The 24,306-nt window shown below is 39.1% G+C and overlaps 1 protein-coding gene across 1 annotated transcript; it reads right to left on the bottom strand.

The window, feature by feature from the left end:
* Positions 1-1,994: 1,994 nt before the first annotated feature.
* AMPD3 (adenosine monophosphate deaminase 3) lies at positions 1,995-22,532 on the bottom strand. Its single transcript, XM_042881842.1, has 14 exons — positions 22,513-22,532; positions 22,104-22,299; positions 21,478-21,643; positions 19,284-19,503; positions 15,940-16,069; positions 11,432-11,626; positions 11,077-11,208; positions 10,039-10,202; positions 8,721-8,847; positions 7,667-7,830; positions 5,573-5,693; positions 4,175-4,348; positions 2,980-3,090; positions 1,995-2,190 (listed from the first exon to the last, which is right to left on the bottom strand). Exons 1-14 carry the CDS (start codon positions 22,530-22,532, stop codon positions 2,017-2,019), a joined length of 2,094 nt encoding a protein of 697 aa, XP_042737776.1. The 3' UTR covers positions 1,995-2,016.
* Positions 22,533-24,306: the final 1,774 nt, after the last annotated feature.

Below are 24,306 nucleotides of genomic sequence, written 5' to 3'. Positions count from 1 at the left end.
AGTTGAGCCAGTATAGCACTGGTTCACAGGATTTCTAGCTGCACTAGGAGTGTCAAAAATGGCACTAGTTGAACACTGCAGACATCTAGCTTAAGCTAGATGGCTGAAGAGCTGACAGCGAGTTGCCCACCATCTGTCTGCAACCTTGTTTTGGATCAGAATTCCTCGTCTAGCCTTGTGAGCGCTGCAGCTCCCTGGATGGCCAGAAGTCTGTTCCTGTGCTCCAGGGCTCCCTGTAGAAGCCCTACTTCGGGCTATTTCCTAAGGTCTTTTTTCAGGTTAGTTTCTTATGGGGCTCTTCCGTGGCTGCACAGCTGTAGGTGATAACAGGGAATTCTTCCTTCATGCAACCACCATTCAGGACAGCAGGGGCATTAGAAATTGTCCTTGAAGGTACTGCTTTCCACTCCTGCAGCCTGAGGAGAGTGCTTGTTTCAATAAATACCTACGTTTGTGCCATCACTGAGGTGTCTGGTACTGGTGATGTCACCAGCGCTCCTTCCTTCTGCGTTTACAAGGGGAAGTGAGACCTGGTCAACTTTGGAAAGGATGGGTGTAGGTATCCAGGACAAGAGCCTGGCCTAAGAAACCTAAGTGGCACGAAACTTAATTGGCTAGCATTTGTTAAAATGTTGTTTACACTTTAATTCTGCATTTATTCTGTTCTAAGACTCGTAACCTCTCTGCAGGTCTCTCTGTAGGCTCACCATCCTGTCTTAGGGACTATAGGCCTTCAGATTAATTACTTCTGTTTTGGACTTACAGGCATTGGCACTCTCTCTCTGCTTATCCATAAGCCTTCAAGTCTTTCTTTTTCTGCACGAAGCTACCTACAGTTCCTACAAAATGAAGATACTACTATGTGATATTTATTACCTTTGTTCCTTTCTGAGTGAAGTAATACTTTGTCTTAAGAAGGGTATTCGAATTGGGGGGGGGGGGGAAAGACGTACAATAGTTATATTTTACTATCTGCTCCATCATAAATAAAAAGTTTTAACATAAAATGACTAAAAATTACCTAGCTAGCTTCTGTATAAATAGACAGTTTGTGACTTCTCGTTCATCTCTGTAATTGACTAAAATACAAACTAACACAAATTGGTAAAAAGACATCAGAAGTAGGACCAGAACCCAGGTCTGGAGTTTCTACTGCTGATTCATAAGAACACTTCCTTTGTTCAAGTAAAAAAAACTCTCTTTACATGCAACCAGCATTATCTCATAAGTTTCCAAATAATTTGAATTGGCAAACCAACATACTCTGATTAAAAAGCAATAAAAACATGTTCTTAACCTACAATGCAGAGCTTTCATAATGTAATTACACTTGTTATTACAGTGTCCAATAGTGATAATTTTGACACTGTGTTTTGTACATATTAAGATTAAAAACATTTAGTCTGCTGTTATTTGCAGCCATCCCACATGACAACAGGAAGTAATTAAATGGTCATTAAATGTGACCACTATATTTTGAGCTTTCTTGTTTTCCAGTTTAACTGCTGAAATGTTAAGGTAAGAATCATGAATGAGGGGGCAGCCTCAAAATTACACACCCTATACAATCTGCTGTCAAATAAAGGGTTAAACTTCCCAGTGGTAAATGCCATGATTGCTATGAGACTAGCAGGACAAAAACGGGTGCGTGTGTTCTTTCAGCATCTGCAGTATCCTAAAATGCATCTCAGGGATGCATTATGGATACTTTGTATAGTTTTGCAAGCTACAATATAGTGCACATTTAAGACACTATGAAACAAATAATACATGATTCTTAGTTTGCATATAATATTTACAGCAGTCTTACAAAGCCTACTGTTTGTAGAAACTGACATTTTTGCAATGAGAATAACAGTAAAAGATAACAGCAAATGCTGTTTAGCTCCCATACTCTATTTTTGTCCGTGTTGTTCAGGTATTTCTCAGTAGCATCAACAGCAGATGATTCGATACTATTTAGCGTCCCATTCTGCTTGGGAGTGAAATGCTGTGGTTTATTTCAGCTTGTAACTACTATGACAGTGTCGAAATCTCATCTGTTCTCATAGCATCAGACAGGAAACTAAGTTCATTGCACAGCGTCTCGTACCTGAAGGCCATCCGGATCTGTGCAACATTTGTCTTTCGAATGTCATTTCCCTCCGGCCCTTCTTTACAGTAGTTAACCCCTAAGAATTTCTGTTTTTCCTGTGAACAGGATTAAAGGAGGAAGTCAGTTCAAATGCTCTGGTTTATTACATAACTGAATATCTAGTTGAAGCAAGTGAACAGAGCAACTTTAACCAGCTGGCCATTGACCTTTACATCAGGGTCTTAATCACCTCTGGAGATTTTAAGGTCTATATAAATTCTTGTGCTAGCATTTAGTCTTTTCTACTGAATCTTTCAAAGGAGAGGTCAAAAGAGAGACTTGGGTTTCTTTTGTTAGTTAGAAGTTTACTTGAGGAAAATCAGTAGTTGTCACTAGGGAACACTGCAAGAAACAAAACAACGTGCACGAAAAGCCTCTTCACGTTTCTTGAAAGGAATGCTTGAAAGGGGCTCAGAAGAGAGGATGCTCTACAATAAATCTTAGAGAGCGTGCAGTGGACTCGTAGGAAATAAAATAACGTAATATGACTACATACCTAAATATAACACTTTTTGTAGTAGTTCTTGCTAGCTAAAAGCATGTCATGCTTAATTACAGGCAGATTATTTTTACTTATCGCAAGACGTAAAATCACTGGCAGAGGGATATCATCCAAAGGATTAAAGATTTGGGAGCGGAGGGAGTAATGAGTAAAAACAGCCACCTAGTCTCTGCACATTTGGGGAATTCCAAACTAAAGCTAACGAGGAAAATGTAAAAAGAAGATAGGGATGCGTGCAGATATGTCACATAAAGACCTACTTTCCAATTTTCAGACTGCTGGCTTCTCTCTTTTTACTCGCCCTAACATTCACCAAAAAGGAAAGCTTCTCAGCCCCAGTTACCTTATCAGACAATCCACTCTGCAGCACGCTGTTTCTTGCTATTTCACATAGGTCACAGGTACTCAGTTTCCACACCTGGGCTGCAATAGCATATTCCTCCATGAGTGCTTCCTGTATCACCAAAATATGTTTAGTATCAAATGATGAACAAACAAGGAGTAAATGTGGATATGTACTCATTACTAATTAAAGAATTTATACATGCTCTTTGGATAGCTGTGAAAACTTAGAGGCTTAAGACTTAACATTACTATTATTAATGACAAGGACCATTCACTTCTAGTTTCCGAAGGGTGACTTAAATAATTCATAGATACTGGGTATCCAGTTATCTCTACCTAGGAAATTGCAGCCTGCATTCTGTATCATTACAAAGGAGATCTCAGGGTTTTCAGAAACCTTGGAGAACCCAGTCTTAAATCTTTAATGGACACATTATGTAGACAGACAGCAAGGCAATTTCTCACTTCTGACCTCCCCTACAAGAAGGGTGTTGGGTCTGACTCTAGAGGGCTGTCACAGCTGAGGAGGTCCACGCTACGTGTAAGTCAGGTGCCATTCCATGCAGAAAGGCCCCCCAGAGCTCTCTGTGTTTTCTAGCAAAGGCGTGGGCAAGCCTGGGCAAAGCACACCAGAGCTTGGCTCATCCTCAGAACTCAGACACGAGCAATGGCTGCCCGCTGTGAGGCACAGTGTGTATTATGTCAGTGCTGACCACAAAATCTAGGCATCGTGGCAAGCGGTGGCCAGGTATTTCTGTCCTGCCAGGCTACCCAAGGGCAGGAATCAATTTCAGTTCACCGAGCATACGGCTTATGTGATCTTCAGAGACTCCACGTGGTATATTTGTAATGTACTTCCCCACATTTATTAGTAAGGAAACGACTTTCCTGGCACTCTAGAGGATTGTTTATGAAGGCTCAAACCTCCCTCCAGCCTCATCCTTCATTCTATACTTCAACAGCCAACACTGGAGAGGCAAGAGTACAAAAGAAACATAATTAGGAAATCAGACATTTCCCTATGAAACTGAACAGTGAATAGTAGACTGGGAATGAGGAAGAATAATGAATGTAGTGACTGAAAGACATGAAACTTCACATCCTAAGCAATTATATTAAAGATTTCAGGTCATTCTGGGCCTACATAGTACTACTGCCAATTTCAAAAGACAAGTGATTTCTGCAGTTCTTACCTTTGTGTAATGAAATTGCATAGGGTCATCTGTAGAGAGAGAGACATGAAGTCCCTTATGTAGAAATTCCCGTAGTGGATTTTTTGAGTACTCCAGGAAGAGGCTGTTGTTACTAAGAGGAGACATGGCAATGGGTATTTGTGCAAGATAATAAAGATACTGCAAGACAGGACTCTGCAAAATAAAACACAATCAGCTGTTAGTGTTACTGCAGGATAGTGGGAAGGAAAAAAAAAAAAAAAAAGATTTCCCTTGGAGAAAGTGGAATAACATGACAGAGGGAGGATGAAAAGCAAAATGTGTTACACTGACACTGAATTTTTTCAGGTTTAAGTGTCTAAATTGTAAATTGTTACTGATCTTTACAGTAATAATTTACATTCTTCAAAATCATCTGCAGTCTTGCCTTTCAACATGAGCTGACTTTACTGTAGATTCAAAAGTGTATGTGACTAGTATGAGTGCTGCATTTGATCCTAGCAGTGTATCTCCACCTCTCCCAAAAGCTGGAATCACAGATAATAACAGACGTATCAGAACTGCTAAGCAATGTGTTATTTTCAAAACTGCAGCCCAACTTAAAGAGCTTAATTTAAATCTTGCATAGTCACCTCATCTTTACTCATTCCTGTTTTTGGCCTAACCAACCAGTGAACCTGTGTGCTATGCCACGTTATCCCACCAGGCTAAGCAGAAGTCAATGGGAAAATACTCTGGGTCAGCTACTGCTTTACTTTTTGTCTGTCTCAGTTTGGGAATCAGTGGTTCAGAGCTCTACATCAGACATAACTTCAGGCAAAACTTACGATAACTTTTTGAAAAGAATTGCAATAATCTCATTGCAAGCCTGCCAACCACTGACCAGTTATTTTAATTACAAAAAAAGTGGCCTGCAGATGAGGATTTGTGTGATGGTTATTTACTGATATGCCAGCCATAGCGTTTGTCCTAGCTACAACAATCCACAGAATCACAGAATCACAGAATCACCCGGGTTGGAAGGGACCCCAAGGATCATGTAGTTCCAACCCCCCTGCCTAGCAGGGCCACCAAACATACACATTCAGATCAGGTTGCCCAGGACCCCGTCCAACCTATACAATCCAGTTGTATATAAAATATTACTGAGTTATATAGCTATGTTAAATTTTGTGATCAAGTGATCCAATTACTCTAGATACAAATAATCACAGACTTAATGAACTTTTCCAGGAACAGCACTGCCAATTGCAAAATTCAAAGAAGTAGGAAGCTATCCTGAGCTCACTCCTTTCTAATCAAAGTGAAGAGTTCTTGTGCCATGCTAAGAAAGTTAATGTTTGGCTGTCTAGATAAAGCTAATTTGGTTAACTGCTATAAGCAGACAGTGATCAGTTTAGATGAGCATGCAAGCAGTACCTTCTTCAAGAGCAGTCCATGAGAAATGTTGTCTGCTGTCAGAAAGGCTGACACAAGATGTGTGATAGACCCAGCTTCTCCACAGTGAGGTCGAAACAGGAAAGTACACATGCCTCTTTCCCTAAGGAAATGAAAAGCAAGTCCCACTTAAAAGAAATTTATTGTACTTCACCGGATATGCAGATAATTATCATTAATGCAGGAAATTAAACAAATTAAAAATATACACTACAGTGTATTGTGATATCTCATCATGCCTAGATACCAGCCTAATGAGCTGCTATCTAATACAGCAGGTCCTTCTACCCAAGCCCCTTCCATCACCTGATGTATTTGTGTTTCTTGTTTACTTTCCCAGTTAATCTCTCTTAGCCATGTGTTCACTATTGGGTGAACACCTACTGAACTGACTGCAGTCCAGGGAACTGGCAGATGGAAAGCTAAGTGAACCGATGGCGGCCTTTAGCTGCAAAATAGCTACATTTAAAAAAAAAAAAAAAAATCCAAGGAAGAATTAGAAGCTTATTGCCAAAAGTAACTAACACTTCCCAGTGTGATGTCAACCTGCCACCTCACAAAGTTTGGTGTAATATAAAACCATACCCTCAGTAGCATAGAGATGATCTAGGAGTGCTAGTTACCATTCTAGACACTGCATTTTCTATAAATCTTTTATTTGTTTATACAGTGTCCAGCAATCTTCAGAGGTGTTCAAAACTGAATTTCAACAAGGACTGCTGGATTATAAAGCAAATTGAGGAGGTATGCTCACTAATGTTTCACCTAAAAGAGGATCGGAGGATGTAATCCATCCTTGCTGATTTTGTTAATATTACCAGAACTGTAAACCAGAACTCCCAACGGATTGGCTGTAATGGCTCAAATACTTGGTCTGTTCAACAGGGTGAACAGTTCTACTGACTCATTGATGAGAGTTTCAGTTTCTCACCTAGCTGAAAAGATGATTTTATGATTATCTAGGGAGATTTTCAAACAGTTGTTAAAATGATTTGGAGGTAAAAAACAAATGCATACGTTCTGCCAGATCTCTGTTTTGGAAAGAAAAGAAAAAAGTATACACTAAAGAGAACGTAGGGCAAGCAGGAGGAAGGAATGACAATTTTAGTTCTGTAAAGGAAAAGGCACAACTCAACAGACATCTAACAAGGCCTCTCTCAAGTACAAGGCAGACTAAGGTTGTTGTTTCATTAAAAGCTTTCATTACATAGGGTGGTAGAGAAAAAAATGCTTCAGGTAGCTGTGGGAGAGGAGAAATAAAATCTGGTTGGAAAAATTTAAATAAGGCAAATTTCTGACAACTTCTGCACCTCGTTTGAGAAAATGCAGAACATGTTATAAATAATAATGAACCAAATCCTTGCAAGTTAAGTGAAATGTCAACGGATAACTTCACTGTGCCGCAGTTTGAGTCAGTTCTGCAGATCACTCAGCAAGTCAACTATAAAGTCAGGAACATAACCTCAGGCTGAATTTCAGGCTTCACTGATCCAATGCCAAAATTTGTTTCACAGTCATGATTTCATATTGACTATGATACATCTCCACATTACTTGCCTAGACATTGCTATCATTTGCTGAAACCAAATGAGTCAGCAAGCGTCTTAAAGTCAGTTAGCTGGAAGTGTGATTTATAATTATGGCTTCTTTTGTCTACCAACATTTCACAATGCAACTTTGTCCTCAAATCAAAAGGAGATGACAATTTACCAAGAGGTATGTTAGATCTGGAAATCCACTGCAACTCCGAGCCAACAAAGTCAGTTTTGTGGAGTTTCTTGTTTTGTTTGATATTTTCAGACTTAAGAAATTCACAAAACAAAGATACGCACAGATACAAAATGAAAATATTAATCTGATGCCTTTACAGCTTCTGGGTGTTTCATTTGAGTTCAGTCTGCAGTTAACATTTTCAGAATAAATCAATAACATACTCCTCTTGGACTCTTTAAAACTCCTCAAGCCAAACCACTGCTTGCAAAGATGTTCAAGCTAGTTGCAAATCTGCATCAAGACCAAGATTACTAATTGATTTTTCTTTCTGGAAATGCGTAACAAAGAACAATGGCTACTTACTTCCTAAGGTTGTTTAGCAACATGATGTTGACATACATGTAATACAAGTAATAGCTATATGGGGGATTCTTCTCGCTAGTCCAGAGGTCAGGGGTAAGGCTTTTGTCAGAGAACATATGGCCACTATGCTTGGATTCATCATCAACACTGTCAAAGCCAGTCACCTGGTGGGAGAAGATTCACAGGAATTAGTGTTTCCTAGAAGCCAACTCTGATGTTTCTGCACAGAACACATAGTCCTCTTTTTTTCCTTCATCATCCTAGCTAGACATCCTCTCGTTCTGCCCTCCTACCATATCATGCAGACAGTGGGAATCGCGTTTTCTCCGTAGCATCACCCAAAGAGCAACACTTGCTCCAGAAACTTGTCTTAGGATGAAGCAGGGTATGCAGAAGTACGGGCTCACAAGAAGCATGAACATGGCACGTTCCTCCTGTTCTGCAGGAAAATGAGCAAACAGCAAAAAAGAAGTCCTGCCATTGATACTACACTGTTCTGAAATGCCCCAGTGTTAACAGAGAAGAACAGTCAGAGGAGGAGGAGAAAAGAGAAAGAAATTCCTAAGGAAGCTTCCTGCATTTTCTGAAACAGACCAGAAGCCCTGAAGTGCAAAAAGCCTTTAACAAGGCCTTTCAAATTCACACAGATACACTTCATAATTCTTCAAACTCATCTGCTCTCTAATTTGGAAAGCAGCAGAAGGCCTGAAGCTCCCAAGATATCTTAAGTTCTGGGGTGCATTCAGAAATGTCTCTCTTAATTAAGTCCCAGCAGCTACATCCCAACATCTCTCTACAGTCATTTCCCTTCAGTTGCTTCATTTTTGGAGGCGAGTCCCAGATGCAAGCTGAAGGTACATATCCCAGGTTAAGGTGTCTCCTCTGCACAAAAGCACGTGAATGTTTTAGACATTCTGGGAAGACAAATAAATAGCTGTTGAGTTGCTTTAAAACAACAATGGGTGTACTAACAAGGTGAAAGGTTCTTTCACTGTCTGGCAACAGCTGTGTTGAATAGCACAGGACCTAAGACAGAAAATGCAAGCATACTTACATATTTGAGGAAAAGATGTAATTCTTTGTGGTCTTTGGGATTGATTGTTGCTTCAAACAAAGGCACAAAAATGTTCTCTAACATCTTTCCAAAACTAGGCAGAATATTCTTTGACCTAAATATATCACTGAAGGGGGAAAAATACACAGTTGTGACTGTTCTGTCATCAGCTTCTATTTTTCCTCAGTTTTCACATTTCCTTTTATTTCTGTTTATACGCTAGTGCTTCAGTTCTGCCAGGACTGAGTAATCTAAAGTTTATATCAGGGCAGGAACTGTCTCTGTGCTCTGTTCCCTGCATTGCCTGATGCTCTGCTTCATCCAGGCTCAGCTGAAGCTCCCGAGTGCTCCAAAAACAGAGACAGTACACAGTGGTAAGTGCCATCTCAAGAAGAATGGCACCTTCTCTTACAGCAATTCAAGATTGCAAGAGGACAAAAAGAATCACCCCTCACGAGGGTCTGTTTTCCAAAGGTGTAACCTACTCTAAATGAAAGTAAAACGTTTTGGTTTAGTGAGGCTTTCACAAAAGAGAGGCAGTACTTCAGTATGTCATTAAGTGCGCAACGTTATGGACGTGCTGACTCCACTTCATGCATAGGAAATTGCTACGTAAGAAATTTTCCCACCAATGAGAAATGCGCTCAGATTTATGCAACCGTGGCAGCACTTTTTCTACTCATATTCCAGCTGTGCATTTTCAAAACATGAAGTTCAGCCATTAAGGCTAACAAAACTATCATGGGAGTCTATATTGGCTACAATATACAGTATTGGAAACACAGGTCTTTTCATAAAGGATGTAAAGTCCCAACAGATGCTTAAAAACTAGTAAGTACTGGTATCAGTTACAGCTTGCAAATGGTGACAGTCCAGGTTGTGTTTCTAAGTTCACTGTCATTGAGACACCAATCTGAAGGAAGTTGGATAATAATGATTTTGCAGAGCATTTCCTACTTCCTCGTGAAACTCGAGAGCTGATTTATTTTAATTACAGAGTTGCATTTTACCTTGCCTTTGAATGCAGCTCAATTTCGTCCAGTTGTGATTTTTTGGTTTTCGTATTTTCAAATTTCAAAGCACTTCACAGCTGAATAAAGAGTACATTTAAACTCCATCTCCTCCTCCACCCCCAGACTGTCAGAACTGCAGCAGTGGTCAAGAATAAATTATCCAGGCTGCTGTTTATAAATAGAACTGTGGGACAGCTTATAAGCCATCTAAAATGAGAAATATCTCATCTAATATCAGAAATTGAAACCAAATAATTTGGATGATTTCAAAGTCTTACAGTTACTAAGAGCTTCTGATTACTTACTAGATTCTGGGAACCTGAATTATCCAGCGCATATTAGGAGAGTAGACTTTATGTTTAATGAACCAGTTTGCCAAGCTCAGCCACTCGTCTGGAGACCGTCCGTAGATGGATAATCGGGGTTCTGTGTACTGGTACTTACTTTCTTCTAGTTCACGGGCTACTTCCTATTGAACAGTACATACATTTGCTTTAGCACAGATACAGAAAATCATTAATAGCCAGTAGTATATTTACCATCATATTTTCTGCACATCAGGCATAACTCTATGCTGTTATCTTTTAAAGACAAAGGGAATTGCTCATCTGCCTTATTTTTTAATTATTTCTTGGAAGGGGGGGGAGGAAGGGGAATATGTAAATCTTCTGCCAGATTGCTATTTAAGAATAACTAACTGTACCACTTCCAGTTAGATGACAATATTCTTGTGCTATAAATACTAATATTTTAAGACCTATGTTTAAAATTGACCAATTGGAACGAAACTACTTTATACTGTAGTAAATGACAGCATAAAATATGCAGAACAATGGAGAATCTGACCCAGAATACATGTTAGTAACTAATTCTAAGGCTGTTAATTTTAGACAGGCACTTTTGTCAATCTATGAGCAGTTGGTATCTGGTTCATGCTAACTATACAACTAACTCTTGTATTGCAAGAAGCAAATTTGGAGCCTATGTTTGTGCAGAAACAGATTTATGTCAAGGCACTTTCCTAGGTCCTCCTTCCCTAACAACTAACACCAGGCAACTGCATCCTAACAAAACATTAAGCCAGTGATTTCAGCCTTGGCTGCTTTCCGTTAGCTTGAAAGCACATGCTCTGCTTTGAAGTTAAATGAGGTTAGAGCTCATACAGTTGTATACAAGCAGCAGTGGCTGACTTGGCAGAGGTCTTTTTCTGATCCATTGCTGGAACAAACGCAATACTTGGGAATCATTTAACCACAGTTCTGACCCTAGATACAGTTACAGCATCAGGAATCTTCTAGAAAACCTCATTTCTGTACAGCTGGGAAAACCAGAGAATGATTTACCTTGACCATACGAGCAAAATATTCTCCACCAATGTAGTTCTCGGTTTTCAAATACAAGTCCCTCAGCTCACTGGCACCAACTGGATTGTACTTGGAATTGAATTTGTCAAATCGATGAAATGTTTGACGACCCTATAGGAAGGAAAAAACCCACAATAATTACAGAAATTAAATATACAGATAGTTTGTACATAAAATTGCCTAGCAAGAACATGCACAAAGAAGCAGCAGCTTGTGCTAAGTCACTTCAAGCGTGTGAAGTAATGCACAAGCTCAAATTCTGAAAATACTGTAGAAACCAGCATTTCACATGTAGAAATCATAGATTTCTCTTTTATTTTTGTGTCTTACTTACTGCATGGACATCTAAAGAGTCTACAGTGAGGTCATATGGATCCATGTGAAGGCTTTCAAAGACTTGCTTTAAGGTCATCTTCTTGCCTTTTTTCTCTGCAACAATCCTGTCTGGCTCCGTTTGATACGTGTACTTAATAAACCTCAGTAAGTGTTTCTGGTTCATGCAAGCAGCAGCATGGATATGAGTATCAACCTGAAATCAAAACAAAGTTAACTGCACTCCTTGTCCATCGACTCAAACAAACTTTGTGAATTTGTTGGTGTCAGAGGCAATGATGAATATGCGATACTTCCTTCAACGACCCTGATCCTTCAGTATCCTTCATCAGTGAATCAGTTCTGCCTGTATAGTTAGAGACTGTCATTGTAACTGTTCTCTATGACTGAAAGCACTTGGAAGTCTCAGCTACTTCCAAAAGCACAAGTCATTTTGGTATTTCAACCACATGAAATATCTCAGATCACTACAACTGTAATATATGCAACAAGAGATTCTGGCACTATTTTTCCATGTTTAATCATAATATGGCAACTTATAATACTGACAGATTTTTCAGTTCCTTCAGGTCTGTTTACACACTGAGGGAAGTGCAAGCTTCACAGAAGGCCCAAGAGCACTCTTTCAGGTCCTTTTTTTTTTGCCCTGGAATTCTTATTAAAAAAATAAAATAAAATAAATAGCTTTCACAGATCTCTGTTCTTTTGTGTAAAAGCCTGCACCGCAGTCTTGTATTTTGTGTCTTCTTCCTCTTGTGCTATTACAGACCATCAAGTAAAGAATCAAAAGCGTCACCTAAAAGGTTGATACATCTTCTCTGAAAAGCTAACCCAGTACAAACACATCAGTGAGCTGGGAATCCAGTGGGATGTACATTAGGAGTGTGCCTCATCTTGTGTGCTTTGAGACAGGCCTGTTTCTTGCTTTGTTTCATGGAGCTGTAAAGCACCCGGCATCTTTGAACTGGACAATGATTAACAATTAAATGTTAATCCTTGTACATACTCATTCCTTGTATCAGGGCATATTCATTGTATGTCCTGGTTTATAGCTATGCTATTGACATACACCTGGAAAAATTTAACTTTATAAGGCTGCAACACCTGTGTTATAGTAGACTGTAGTTTGAACAACTGCATATATTTTGAATAAAAATTCCACTTCAAATTAAAAATACAGATATATCTAAATACACATTCAACAACAGAAAGATCTTGCAAACTGACCTGATTTTTCATGCTGCAGTCAGTACCTGGTTTAAATGATAAGTTTGCAAAAAGCACCGAAAAGCTCCTGGCAGCTGAAGTAGTTCCTAGAGCAGAGCCCCTGCAGGAGCTTGTCTAATTCATGCGTGTGCCATCTGGAACAACCTGAAAGCCAGGAGACACAGGAGATTTGAATCCCTGTGTCTCCAGCTTCTGTTTTGGCTGTACTCATTATAAAATGCACAGAATCATGCCCTGTAGCATTCATATTCATGTGAATACAGAAACAAATTGGTATGGAGAAGGAAATAAGTAGTATGCACAGTGCTTTGGAAATACAAAATACTGTTTTGCCGATTAACATGTGTAGGGCACCAGTACATCTAATGCTAACATTGCAGCAGAGGTGAACAGAAGTATTCTCTTTTGAATCTGATGTTAACCCACAGGACTTCCTTCCTATTCACTATAACTTTTAGCTTGTATGTTGAAAGAATATTGTGACCAAAATCAGAAAGCAGTTATTGAAAACAAACAAAAAAGCAACCTCTAAATGAATCAAAGTGCAGGCAATTTATGATATAGATTGGCTGTTCACTCACCAGGCTTTTAATTATATGTCTTAAAGGCAGGCATTTGTCATTCCTGCTCTGTAGGTTTACTTCATTCAGTTTGTTGGGAGATCCACTACACAAAGGCTAACATTCAGTTTTAAGTTGTGATGCTGTGGAGCTAAACTTAATACTTTATTTTACCCTCAATGCAGGCAACTCAGGAGTTATGTGGCAAGTCAGTGTGGCTGTCCTTTGCTATGCATCAGTTGCACAGTGTGGGAGGGCCTTGCTAATAGCCGACTCCAGAGTTTTCTCTAAAGTTAGCCTACTCCTACACAGCCAGTTGTCCACCTCCCCTGGAGAGCCAAGCAGAGCCAGCCACTGTCCTACCACCTGTGGACCCCCATCTGTGTACGGAAATACTTGTTTGGTTATTAAAGGGTAATTCTCCAGATATGCACATACATTTCACTTATTTAAAAGGAACTTTATCTTGGGACTTATGAACTCAAGGAGCTCAATGGAGAATTCTCATTAAACTAGAAAAAAAAGGGGGGGGGGGGGGGGAAGAGTGAGGGTCACAAAGAAGGGAATATAACAGCAAATTCTGTCAGCAAATAATGCTGGCCAGATTCCTAAATACTGTGATATGTGCTCACTGATTGACCTTGCCACTATATTCATGTTTGTTTTCATTTTGGCACTTTCCATCAGGTACTTTAGCTTCGTCATATAAGCAAAAAGATTGCACCAGCATTTCCAGACTAGTAGTAGCCTGAGGGAAGTAGTAGACAACTTCATCTTTTTTGGGAGGTGAATATTATTTCTTGCTTTCTTTATGCATTTGCATTGAATAGGACTGAAAGAGAGAGATCCTGCAAATACTGGCCCTAGCAGTCTGTTTCACACTGTAAGATTCATTGTTGATACTGTTACTACTGAAGAAGGACTTCTGGTGAGCTACAGATCCAAAGATGCTACTGTGGTTAGCAAGACGTTAGGAAAATGAGTTTATTTTGGAGTTTAGAGAAACTCTGCCTACACTGCAGTTTACTTGCCACAGAAAGTGCTTTGTAAAATACTACTTCTAATGCTTTGTAAAATACTACTTCTAACGGCTTAAGGGTTTAAGCAAGATTAACTCTCTGCTGCAAGAACTTCATAAGCAGTAATTAGCAGGACTCTGCCACAGGAGAACAAGCTTGTTCCTCTTTTCTTGAATTAGAATATTGCCAGAGAGGAAGCAGTACACATTTTGTGCTTTTGAACAGCATTAATTCATTTGTAAACTGGCTTACTCACTAGAAGGTAATTGGAAAGTAACTATATGCCCAGAGACATTGAACGACTGCTTTTAAAAATTGAACTGAGCAAGTACAGTCCTGTTAAGTACAGCTTCTCAGTATTCCATTTGATTGTCCAGGCAGTTATCTGATCCCCACACTTGTCCATCATACTCCTCAGTCACAATGATTTTTATTATTAACACCTCAATCAGCTAAACGAGTTTGTTATCTGAGTGTGGTTACAGAGTAGATATCTTGGTCAGGGTTACACAAGAAACCTGTTATCAAATTCAGAATTGAACCTTGGCTTCTTGAGAACTGTTTGAGAGAAACAGCTAGCTAATGGATCCTCCCATCCATATGCTTAACAGATAGAAGCACAAAATTCAAATTTATCTAACAACCCATCTGCATCTAACTTTGTGAGAGACAATCAGATAGTTGTGCTTTGCTGTGTTTGATAGTTATTACTACAACTGTAGCAAACATTCAACAGTCAGAATGCTACTGGGAGAAGCCAAGCTGCCTTTTTGATGCACTAGGAAATCAAAATGTAACAAGATAAAAGTATTGTTGACCCAAACTCCACAGTTACAAAACAAGTACAACATCTTTGCACAAAGACACAATGCCAAATAAACCTGAAATGATTAAAAACACCAGCAGCAATTACCACTTTGTGAAGAAATCTCGCCTATGGGAATGAAATGTTTTCTCTCTCAAGTAGCTTGCTTTTAAAATGAAGAAAGGGAAGCAAACTAAGCAGCCTAACAGTGCTGTGCTTTTGAGGGAATGAAGCTCCCTTTGCTATGTGTCAAGAAATGAAACTACCTCCTTGATTCCCCTACCTGTCTGCTAATTACATCCCAGTGCTTCTCAGATGCAGCTCAGAATACAAGCCTTTTTTTTTTTTTTTTTTTTTTTTTGGCAGAGTTATTTATTAAACCAGGTTCTGATGGCAGCATGAAACATCAGTTCAGTTTGTAAGATCTTTTTGTTGTTGAACGTGTATTTAAACACATCTGTACTTTCAATTTGTAAATTTTTATTCAAAATAGAAGCAGTTGTTCAAACTGCAGTAATTTATCTGCATGAAAACAGCCAAATGCACTTGAGCCATCTGTAAGTGAATTCATCAAACTGAATTAAGACTCCACATGGATATTTTTGTTCACAATCCATGTGAGCCTAATTTGATCAATAGTTTCACTCCTAAAAATGATCTACATACCATTAAGCCCCTGTGATTCTGAAAAGGGAAACGAGAGTTTAGTGTAATTGATTTAACCCACTTCCATTCAGGCAATTTTCCATGTCTTCCCATGTCTTCAGTACCATCATTCAACTCACTGCTATACACACACAACTTTGTGCTTCTCACCTATGCCTCACACACAAAAAAGCAAAATGGTTGGCATTCCTGCTGAAAACAAGGCCACGCCTCTAATCCTTTCCACACCTACCTTTCTCACGTTATAAAAGTCTCGATGGGGGTTACTCTTCAGTTCTTTAAACTCAGACATTTCGTTTAACATCTCGTGCAAACTAAATTTAGATTCTAAAAAGTTCAGCCGGCGATGGCAGTACGTCTTTCTGCAAAAGAAAACACAACAGTTACTGACTTGGAACTACTTTGTATGCTGAGCTCAGACGGAACTTGAAAGTTTTCTAGTAAAAACAGATTATATTTTTAATGAAATCTAAGACGAATTATTTCTTCCTTTCCTAATGGTTAACAAATGCATAAGTTAATATCCAGTATTTTTTCAGACCTAAGTTATTAATGAAACCTCTAATGAAACAGAACCAGGTGCTCGTTGCAGGGCAGTTGGACTAGATGGCCTTTAGGTGTCTCTTCCAAATCCAACAACTTGTGTAACAATGCTCTTATGTCCTTTAAGTTGTCCAATTAGCAGGGGGTTGGAACTAGACGATCTTAAAGGTCCCTTCCAGCCCAAACCATTCTCTGGTTCTATGATTTTATATCCAATAGAGAAGATCACCTTGTATATAACAGAAACACCCTGTATACACTTCACTGTGAAAATTAAGACTTTTATTTCCCAGTTTCCATCTGATTTTCAATGTGAATACAGGAAGCCAAGTAAAATTTAATATTGTTTCATTTCTGGTGCCTCAAAAACACATCTGTTGTGTAGCTATGGTACTTTTTCCTTTTTTTTGCCCCCAAATTCTTCCAAGTGCTCTTATGAAAAAAATAACTGCTTTTTTGTTCCTGGTTGCCTACTCCTCTTATTCTTCCAAAGCTTCTCTTTCAACTCCTGTTACGTTTTTCATTCTCTTTAACAAATGCCATGCTTTTTTCTCTTCACCATCTGTCAACTCTTATAAAATCTACAATATTTTAATAGTGCATTAGTGTAATAGCCTTCTTTTCTCTGCTTCATTGTTGGCAATCTCTCCTCAGCAGAATACAAATCCTGTAATGAACCTGAAAGTCCAATTCATAGTATTTTTGGGTCATACCATTATTCAAGAAACCAGAAATCTGAGGAGCAAGGGGTGAGATTTCACTACTTTAAGCACCATGAAGATTAAAGAACAATGGATTCTTGATCTCCAAGCAGGTCCACGTTTGTCAGACAAAAATGACAGGAAAGCACTTGCTACAAACAAGGAAATAAGTAGAGTATGAAAAGTGTATGCAACAGGATTACTGAAAAGACTTTTTTCCTTTTTGTTTGTATATACTTATCAGAGAAAGTGAATCAGCCTACAACCACTTAATCTGAAAAAGCAAAAGGAGCAGAAGATCGCTCCTGCATTCATAGAGCTGCTGAGCTTTCTAACATGTTCTACAAAACTTCTTTCTTTTGGTTTGCGTATAAATACTGTTAACAATTGATGCAAAATAAGAGTTTTCAGTAAGTTTGAGTTTTTCCTCCTTGCCCTTTAGTTTTCCTTCTCTCTTGGAATACAGCACACTGAATTTAGAAATGCATTTACCTATCTCAGACTGTAAAGAATTACACTCAAGCTAGCTTTGATCTGGAGCAGGATAAGAGCAGCAAGAGCACAGGCTTTTCCTCTTTAGTAAGTGCTTGGGGAATGGGACAGTTCCGTTCGGATCAGCTGCTTTGCTAGCAGAAGTCAGGCAGATTGCTCTGCATGTGTCAGACAAAATCTCCAATGGGGCAAAAAAAATGGCATCAGGTGTGACTAACTTGGCACATCATAAATAACTTTATCTCATAAAGGCAGGAGGAATAGAAATGCAGTACTGGCAGGCTGGGCAAATAGTCTGGAAGAACAGTCCAGGTTCCAGCTTTTTTCTGCCCTTGCATTGATTCTTTTCCTTTCCTAGTGTTGAGATTATAAAATACTAATACTTCCAGTCCTCAGCTAGGAAGTACACTTTTAAAACCTGGATGCACACACATTTTCCCTCTTCTCCGGATGAGGACATTAGTTTGTTACAAGTGTTCCAGTGACACTAGCAGAGTTGTTTTCTTTCTGTTTTTTAGAGATTTCTTTGAGTTTGCAGGCTCAGGGAAGGGAAGTGCAACACCTCTTTTGAATGCGCATGCAATTTTGAAGCACATGAGCAGTTAATGCACATCTGAAATAAATGGGACTGAGTATGTTGCCGAGCTGTTCTGTATGTTGTAATACATACACTGGATTTCTTTCCATGCAGGAAGAGCAGATCAGACATGAACAAATTCCAGGTAACTGCACAAAACCTCAAATTCAGTTTAGGCCAAAACAAAACAAAGGTGAGATTCACTTCCAGTTCAAGAAGTTTACTTCACTTCACTTAAATGGGAGTGTTTGGTCAATGTCTTGCTCTTTTGTTAATCTTAACACCCACGTAGTTCCAACCCCTCTCCATGGGCAGAGTCACCACCCACCAGCTCAGGCTGCCCAGGGCCCCATCCAACCTGGCCTTGAGCACCTCCAGGGATGGGGCACCCACAGCTTCTTTGGGACACTGAATATGACTTTCACTACAGCCAAGTGTCAGGTCTTGCATTTTGGTTACAGCAACCCCAGGCAGCTCTACAGGCTTGGGGAGGAGCGGCTGGAAAGCTGCCTGACAGAAAGCGACCTTGGTGTACTGATGGACAGTTGGCTGAGTATGAGCCAGCAGTGTGCCCAGGTGACCAAGAAGGCCAATGTCATCCTGGCTTATATCAGGAATGGTGTGGTGAGCAGGACTAAGGAAGTCATCCTGCCCCTGTACTCAGCACTGGTGAGGCCTCACCTTGAGTGCTGTGTTCAGTTTTGGGCACCTCAGTACAGAAAGGACATTGAGGTGCTGGAGCAGGTCCAAAGAAGGGCAACAGGGCTTAGGAAGAGCTTGGAGAACGTGCCCTATGAGGAGAGACTGAAGGAACTGAGGATGTTTAGACTAGGAAAAGAAGACTGAGGGGAGACCTTATTGCTCTCTTCAAATACGTGAAAGGTGCTCACAGCGAGAACAGCGTTGATCTCACTGGTGACAGGATGAGGGGAAATGGCCTCAAGTTCAGCCAGGGGAGGTTTAGGTTGGATATCAGGAGAAACTTCTTCACAGAAAGGGTAGTTAAGCACTGGAATAGGCTGCCCAGGGAAGTGGTTGAGTCACCATCCCTGGATGTGTTTAAAATCTGTTTGGATGTGGTACTCAGGGACGTGATTTAGTGGAGGGTTGTTAGTTAGGGTAGGTCATGGTTGGACTCAATGATCTTTAAAGGTCTTTTCCAACCTGAGCGATTCTATGATTCTATGACAGAAATTAGAAGTATTAAACTGAAGGGAACCAGCAGCTGCAAGGGGCAGAGAAGAAATAAAACAAAAAACGTACGTTGGACCATCTGCAATTAGAGCAAGAACGTGGCTCAAGTCAAGGGTATAGGTCTCCAGGTCAGGATAGGGCAGACTCCGAGGCTCATTGAGCTCCATCATTTCTTTGTTATCATAAACAAATGGAATGCCGCCTTTTATCTTGACAACATAATCCAAATTGTTTGGAGCATCATCAAGATTGTAAGGATCTTCATTTTCTTCTGGGGGTGAATGAAAATCTGGAAATACATTTACATTATATTTACAAGTAACTCACACAAAAGGCTGAATAATGGGAAAGAGGACCTTCTGCTTCTAGAACTTTTCAATTTTAGCAGATCTCAATACGTGCATTAAGATCATATTTTTGATTAGTACAGTAGGTCAGTTGTTACAATACAATTCTGTTGTGACAAGCTCACATTTAATTGCCATCTCCAAGCTATGTAAGTGGTCACCTTTATTAAGATGTTTCATTTCAATTATTAGAGTTCTCTAAACCAATATAGAAATAGATCTAATAGTAAAAAATTAATATAGAGTGATGTAAGTTTCAAATTAAGTTTGTAACAGCTGTTGACTTACACCCACATTCATTGTTTGTTTGTTTTTAACCTTCTGACTCACTGTAGTAATTTTGGAAGTTTATATTTAAGCACACAGTAATTCAGCTGTTCTCATATCGAAACATTAGCCAGAAAAGAACAGACTGCCCTTCCCATAATCCAGTGATGCAGACTAGTGCACGCATACCATGGTCACCTTCTCTTTCTCTCGATCATTAGTGAATATTTGTCACTCAGCAGAGAGCCAGAAGTAATTTAAGACTCAGCACTTCTCACTCTGACCAAGACAGTGGTGAGTTTTTTTTTGTTTGTTTGTTTTTTAAATTTCAAATAGAATTCCTTACTTTTATGTACAATAGGTTTTCCAAGAACAAAAAAAAAGATGCAAGTGTAGTTTTCTCCCTGGCCTTCTGATCATAATTAGAATCAGAAAGTACCAGAAGCACAGTCAGGATTTTATTAGTACAGTTTTGTAATCCCTTATAAAATAAGTAAAATAAATCTCATTTATTTATGATAACTCAACCATATCCTTGGACTCAATCCTTTTTACCTGTTCAAATAAATCAAGACCAAAAAGTAACCATCCACATTTATCCACCTAAGGTACATGAATATATGTTATAAGCTGATACTGTACATATATTCCTAACTATCCAGCTCTAGCTCATGCAAATTAAGATACTGTGAGAGGAGATTTTATTAATAATATTTTAAGTTTAAAATCATAACTGTAAAGAACTTATTAACCTAATAATAGCTTGGAAATATTCCCCCCCAGCAGCTGTTCCGGGATATCCTTCCTATCTTGAATATACAGTGTACTGTTCTTAACATTCTCTCTGCATTACACATGTTTGAAAATACTTTATTCTCTCTTCTTCTGACTACAGAACTACAGAGGGTAATTGATTTAAATGACTTAAAAGATCATTTCATGGCTGAGAATACATTACCAGCAACATGGATGTGTCTACAGTGGAAAGTCTGTACAGACAAAGGGTTGTTCCACACAGGCTAATCCAAAAATGTGCACTGTTTAATGTACAAGCAAAGCTTTCCTGACACACCCCAAAGTGACAAATATAACTTGTGACTTAAATAGTGGTGAATATGTCCAACCTAATAAGCCCCATTAAGAGATCAGAGTTTATTAACCCAGGCAGACTGTCCATAAATGTGACGATCCAGCTTCCAAACCTGACCTGGCAAGCGTGCCACGTCTGTGAAATTACTGACTCAGGGCTTGCAAACTGGCATGTCTGTACCCTGCTTCAATTTACAACGTGGATGAGCTCATCATCCATTTTACTTCAGTACACCGAGATCAAAAGGAATGTTTTTTCACTTGAAGCCACCTCCACATATCTTTTTTCCTGGAGGAACACATATGTACTACGTACCATCTCCTTTACTGGAAAAAAATGTCAATGATTGTCCAGTAAGGTTTTAGCTTTTAATAGTTTCAAAGTTTCAGATTAGATGCAGGCTTTATAATTAAAGTCCATCAGTTATTCTCCACCATTAACAGAATAAATTAAGAGGCAAAAATACTCAGCAGAGATTGTCACAAAAAACCAACTCACCTTTGATTACAGTTGTACATGGGCTTAATTCTCTGTTTTAAAAAAGAACAAAGATACTCACGTGGACACACTTCATCTTCAACCTTCCACTTCTCATGTTGCATGCTACATAGATACTGGGATGTCGTTCTTGGGAAGCGATGATACGCAAGGCGTGAATACTTCTCTCGAATGAGAAGAGCTTTCACCAGGCTCTTGGCAGCTTGCTCATAATCATCAACTGTAACCTGAACAACAACAACAAAAAAAGCTGCCTAAGTACTGACAAATAGAGTGGTGGTCTTGTTCACAAATGAGATCCATGCCAGTAGCAAGGAGACTGGATTTCCAGCAACACTGATGTATGCGACTTGATCCTGATGGTAGGTGCATGAAGACAGCGACAGAGGTAGAATCCAAAGACAAAAAGCAAAACATACAAACACGCAAGATTTCTCTCCTCCCATGCATTCAGTGTCTGATCATGTTGTTATTTGTTTATCAATTCAGCTTTTATAAAAAAAAAGTATAATCAACTTTAAACAACGACTTCAAATATTCTACAAAACATTCTGCTCACAGAGCATTCTACGGTTTGTTCAGAGGTCCCTGATAGTGCTGTCATTTTGCACTGGAAATAGTCGAAAAGTTGACTGTGGTTTAGGATTTTTTGCCCAAGTTGCAGTAGAGAAAAAAATAGTTTCTTACCCCTGCACAGTAGTCCCCACTAATTGAAACTCTCTGAAACTCTGGTACATCATACGGCACCTGGACCGGCAGGAAAGCATGTTGAAGAACTGGTGTTGTAGGAGACAGAGTGGGAATGGCCGGTGGTGCTTTCCATTCCTGAGACGGAATTTGTAATGACAAAGACTGAGATCGAATCATCTTGAAACTTTTCTTCCTAGGAATTCATGGTATAAAATGTTAAATGAGTCATGCTGTAAAACATTAAATACTTTGCAAAGCAGATTACAGCAAAGAAAACATCTCCTAAGAAAGTTTACAAGATGAAATTTCTTACACCACATGAAAAAATGTCGGTCACAACATAGTTTTGCTTTTGACACTTTGCATTATATTTTCTATGTACAATTGCAGTACAAATACAATATACCATGATTTATTTACTATCATTTACAAAACCACTAAGATTTGTTTTGTTTCACTTCTTACAAATTCAGTATCAGCAAGTCACTGGGCAGAAAGAAAGCATGGCTGCCTTACTTGAAATCGGAATTCAAAGCATGAGAGAAAGAAAGAAAGTGAATCTGACATCAGGTAAGTTGTTATACGTTATCATGCCATTACACAAAGTTTTTATTCATCCCAAAACTTTCAGGATTTAAAATCTCATCTACTTGTCCACCAACATTTCAGATATAGTCATTCAGTTAAACGTGTAAGAAAAAAGACGAACAAATACAGTTATTCCATGGGTAGTGTTTGATGGGACTAAAAGCCTAACATTGCATATGAGAGTAATAACTTAGTACAGCTTTGATATGCGAGTCCATTCCTCCTCCTGAGGCAGTAAATGCATAACCCTCATAGACTTAAAAGCTTTTGCTCTCTCTCAGCAAACTGCAACAGATAAAACAGCTGAAGAAGCATGCTGCTTCTAGTTTTCAGTGAAGAAACTTGAGTGGAGGTCTGTATTATCTCTAAAGATGCAACTAATTTTCCTTTTTCAGTTTAAACACACATATAACAAAGAGATACGATATGATAAACTGATGTACTTTCTTACATACTGTGGAAATACTATCTTCGTTCGTTTTATAAATTAGATTCTAACACTTTAAAATGTCAGTAAAAGCCACTAAGAAAGGAAGAGGCACATTGGAATTCTCTCTGGAAGCTGTGTGTTACCTCTGTGACATTCCACATAGACTGGTGGTATGAATAAGACCCTATGACCAAATTCCATCTCTGAAACTCATATTAAATCCTTGAAAGGTAATGTTGATTCAACTGCAACTGAAAGCAACAGAATCTTTACTCATGTAACTGTTCTCTAAGTACACTTCAGTCCGGTAGGACAGGGACAAACACTTGTTCTGTTCCCACACATAAGCAACACACACACGATAGCCCATTTCCCACAGTTAGGTTTGTAGAGAACTTTAGGTGCAGAAACACAGTTTGATGGAACCTATTTTTGTAAAGCAATTTCTGCACATTAAAAGTGAAACTTACTATTTCAGGAAGAAAAACAAACCAGAGAGGTGTCTGAATAACACCTAGATCTGGGAAACCCATTTGCATAACACAAAACCTAAGCCCATACCATCTGTGTATCATACCTTAATTCAATTAAACTAGCTCTTCTCCCTTCTCTTCCAGAAACATGATGCCAAGTGCTGCCCAACTGATGGTCTGAGCTAACAGGGTACATGTTTAGCTATCAGTTTCAAAGCCCTCCTTGTTTGTGTGATGTCTGATGAATCTGTACACACCCAAGCCATTTGGTGTCAAACTGCTGCTGAGCTCATGTGACTCTTAACAAATAAGTCCAACCAGCCCACTAAAGACTAAGAGGCTGGGGCAGCCTGACACCCTCTCTCTCAGAAGAAAATCATAAACCAAATTAAGTTTGGTTTACCCATTAATCTAATCAAGCCAAAGGTGAACTGTATGTTGAACTAGGAAAATAAAACTAGCAAACTCAAAATGGGCACTTTTATGGCTGATAATGTTAGATTTTATCTCTGGCAGTTAAGGAAACCTACAAATAACCTCATTGTGCCAGCCTCAGTTTTTTGTTACTCCCTTGATGTTAAACATCAAAACTTTACTTTCATCTATTTTTACAGAGCCTAAAAAGAAATTTCATACCACTGTCATTTTCTGTTGGTTAAAATTATCCATTTTCCTGAATAAAACTATTACATTTGGGGCAGCACACAAC

The sequence above is a fragment of the Lagopus leucura genome, unplaced genomic scaffold (assembly GCF_019238085.1).
Source record: "Lagopus leucura isolate 7727_CA_CO unplaced genomic scaffold, USGS_WTPT01 Super-Scaffold_100033, whole genome shotgun sequence".
NCBI classification, from domain to species: domain Eukaryota; kingdom Metazoa; phylum Chordata; class Aves; order Galliformes; family Phasianidae; genus Lagopus; species Lagopus leucura.
The sequence above is the reverse complement of the archived record's forward strand: the minus strand, read 5'-3'. Positions and strand labels throughout refer to the sequence as shown.

Excerpts from the sequence above, each read along its gene's own strand:
- AMPD3 (XM_042881842.1), bottom strand. The coding sequence starts at position 22,532 with ATGATAGTAAATAAATCATG. Across the intron at positions 22,300-22,512 it reads ATGATAGTAAATAAATCATG|GAAGAAAAGTTTCAAGATGA; the intron begins GTATATTGTATT and ends ATGAATTCCTAG. Across the intron at positions 7,831-8,720 it reads TACATCTTTTCCTCAAATAT|GTGACTGGCTTTGACAGTGT; the intron begins GTAAGTATGCTT and ends TTCTCCCACCAG.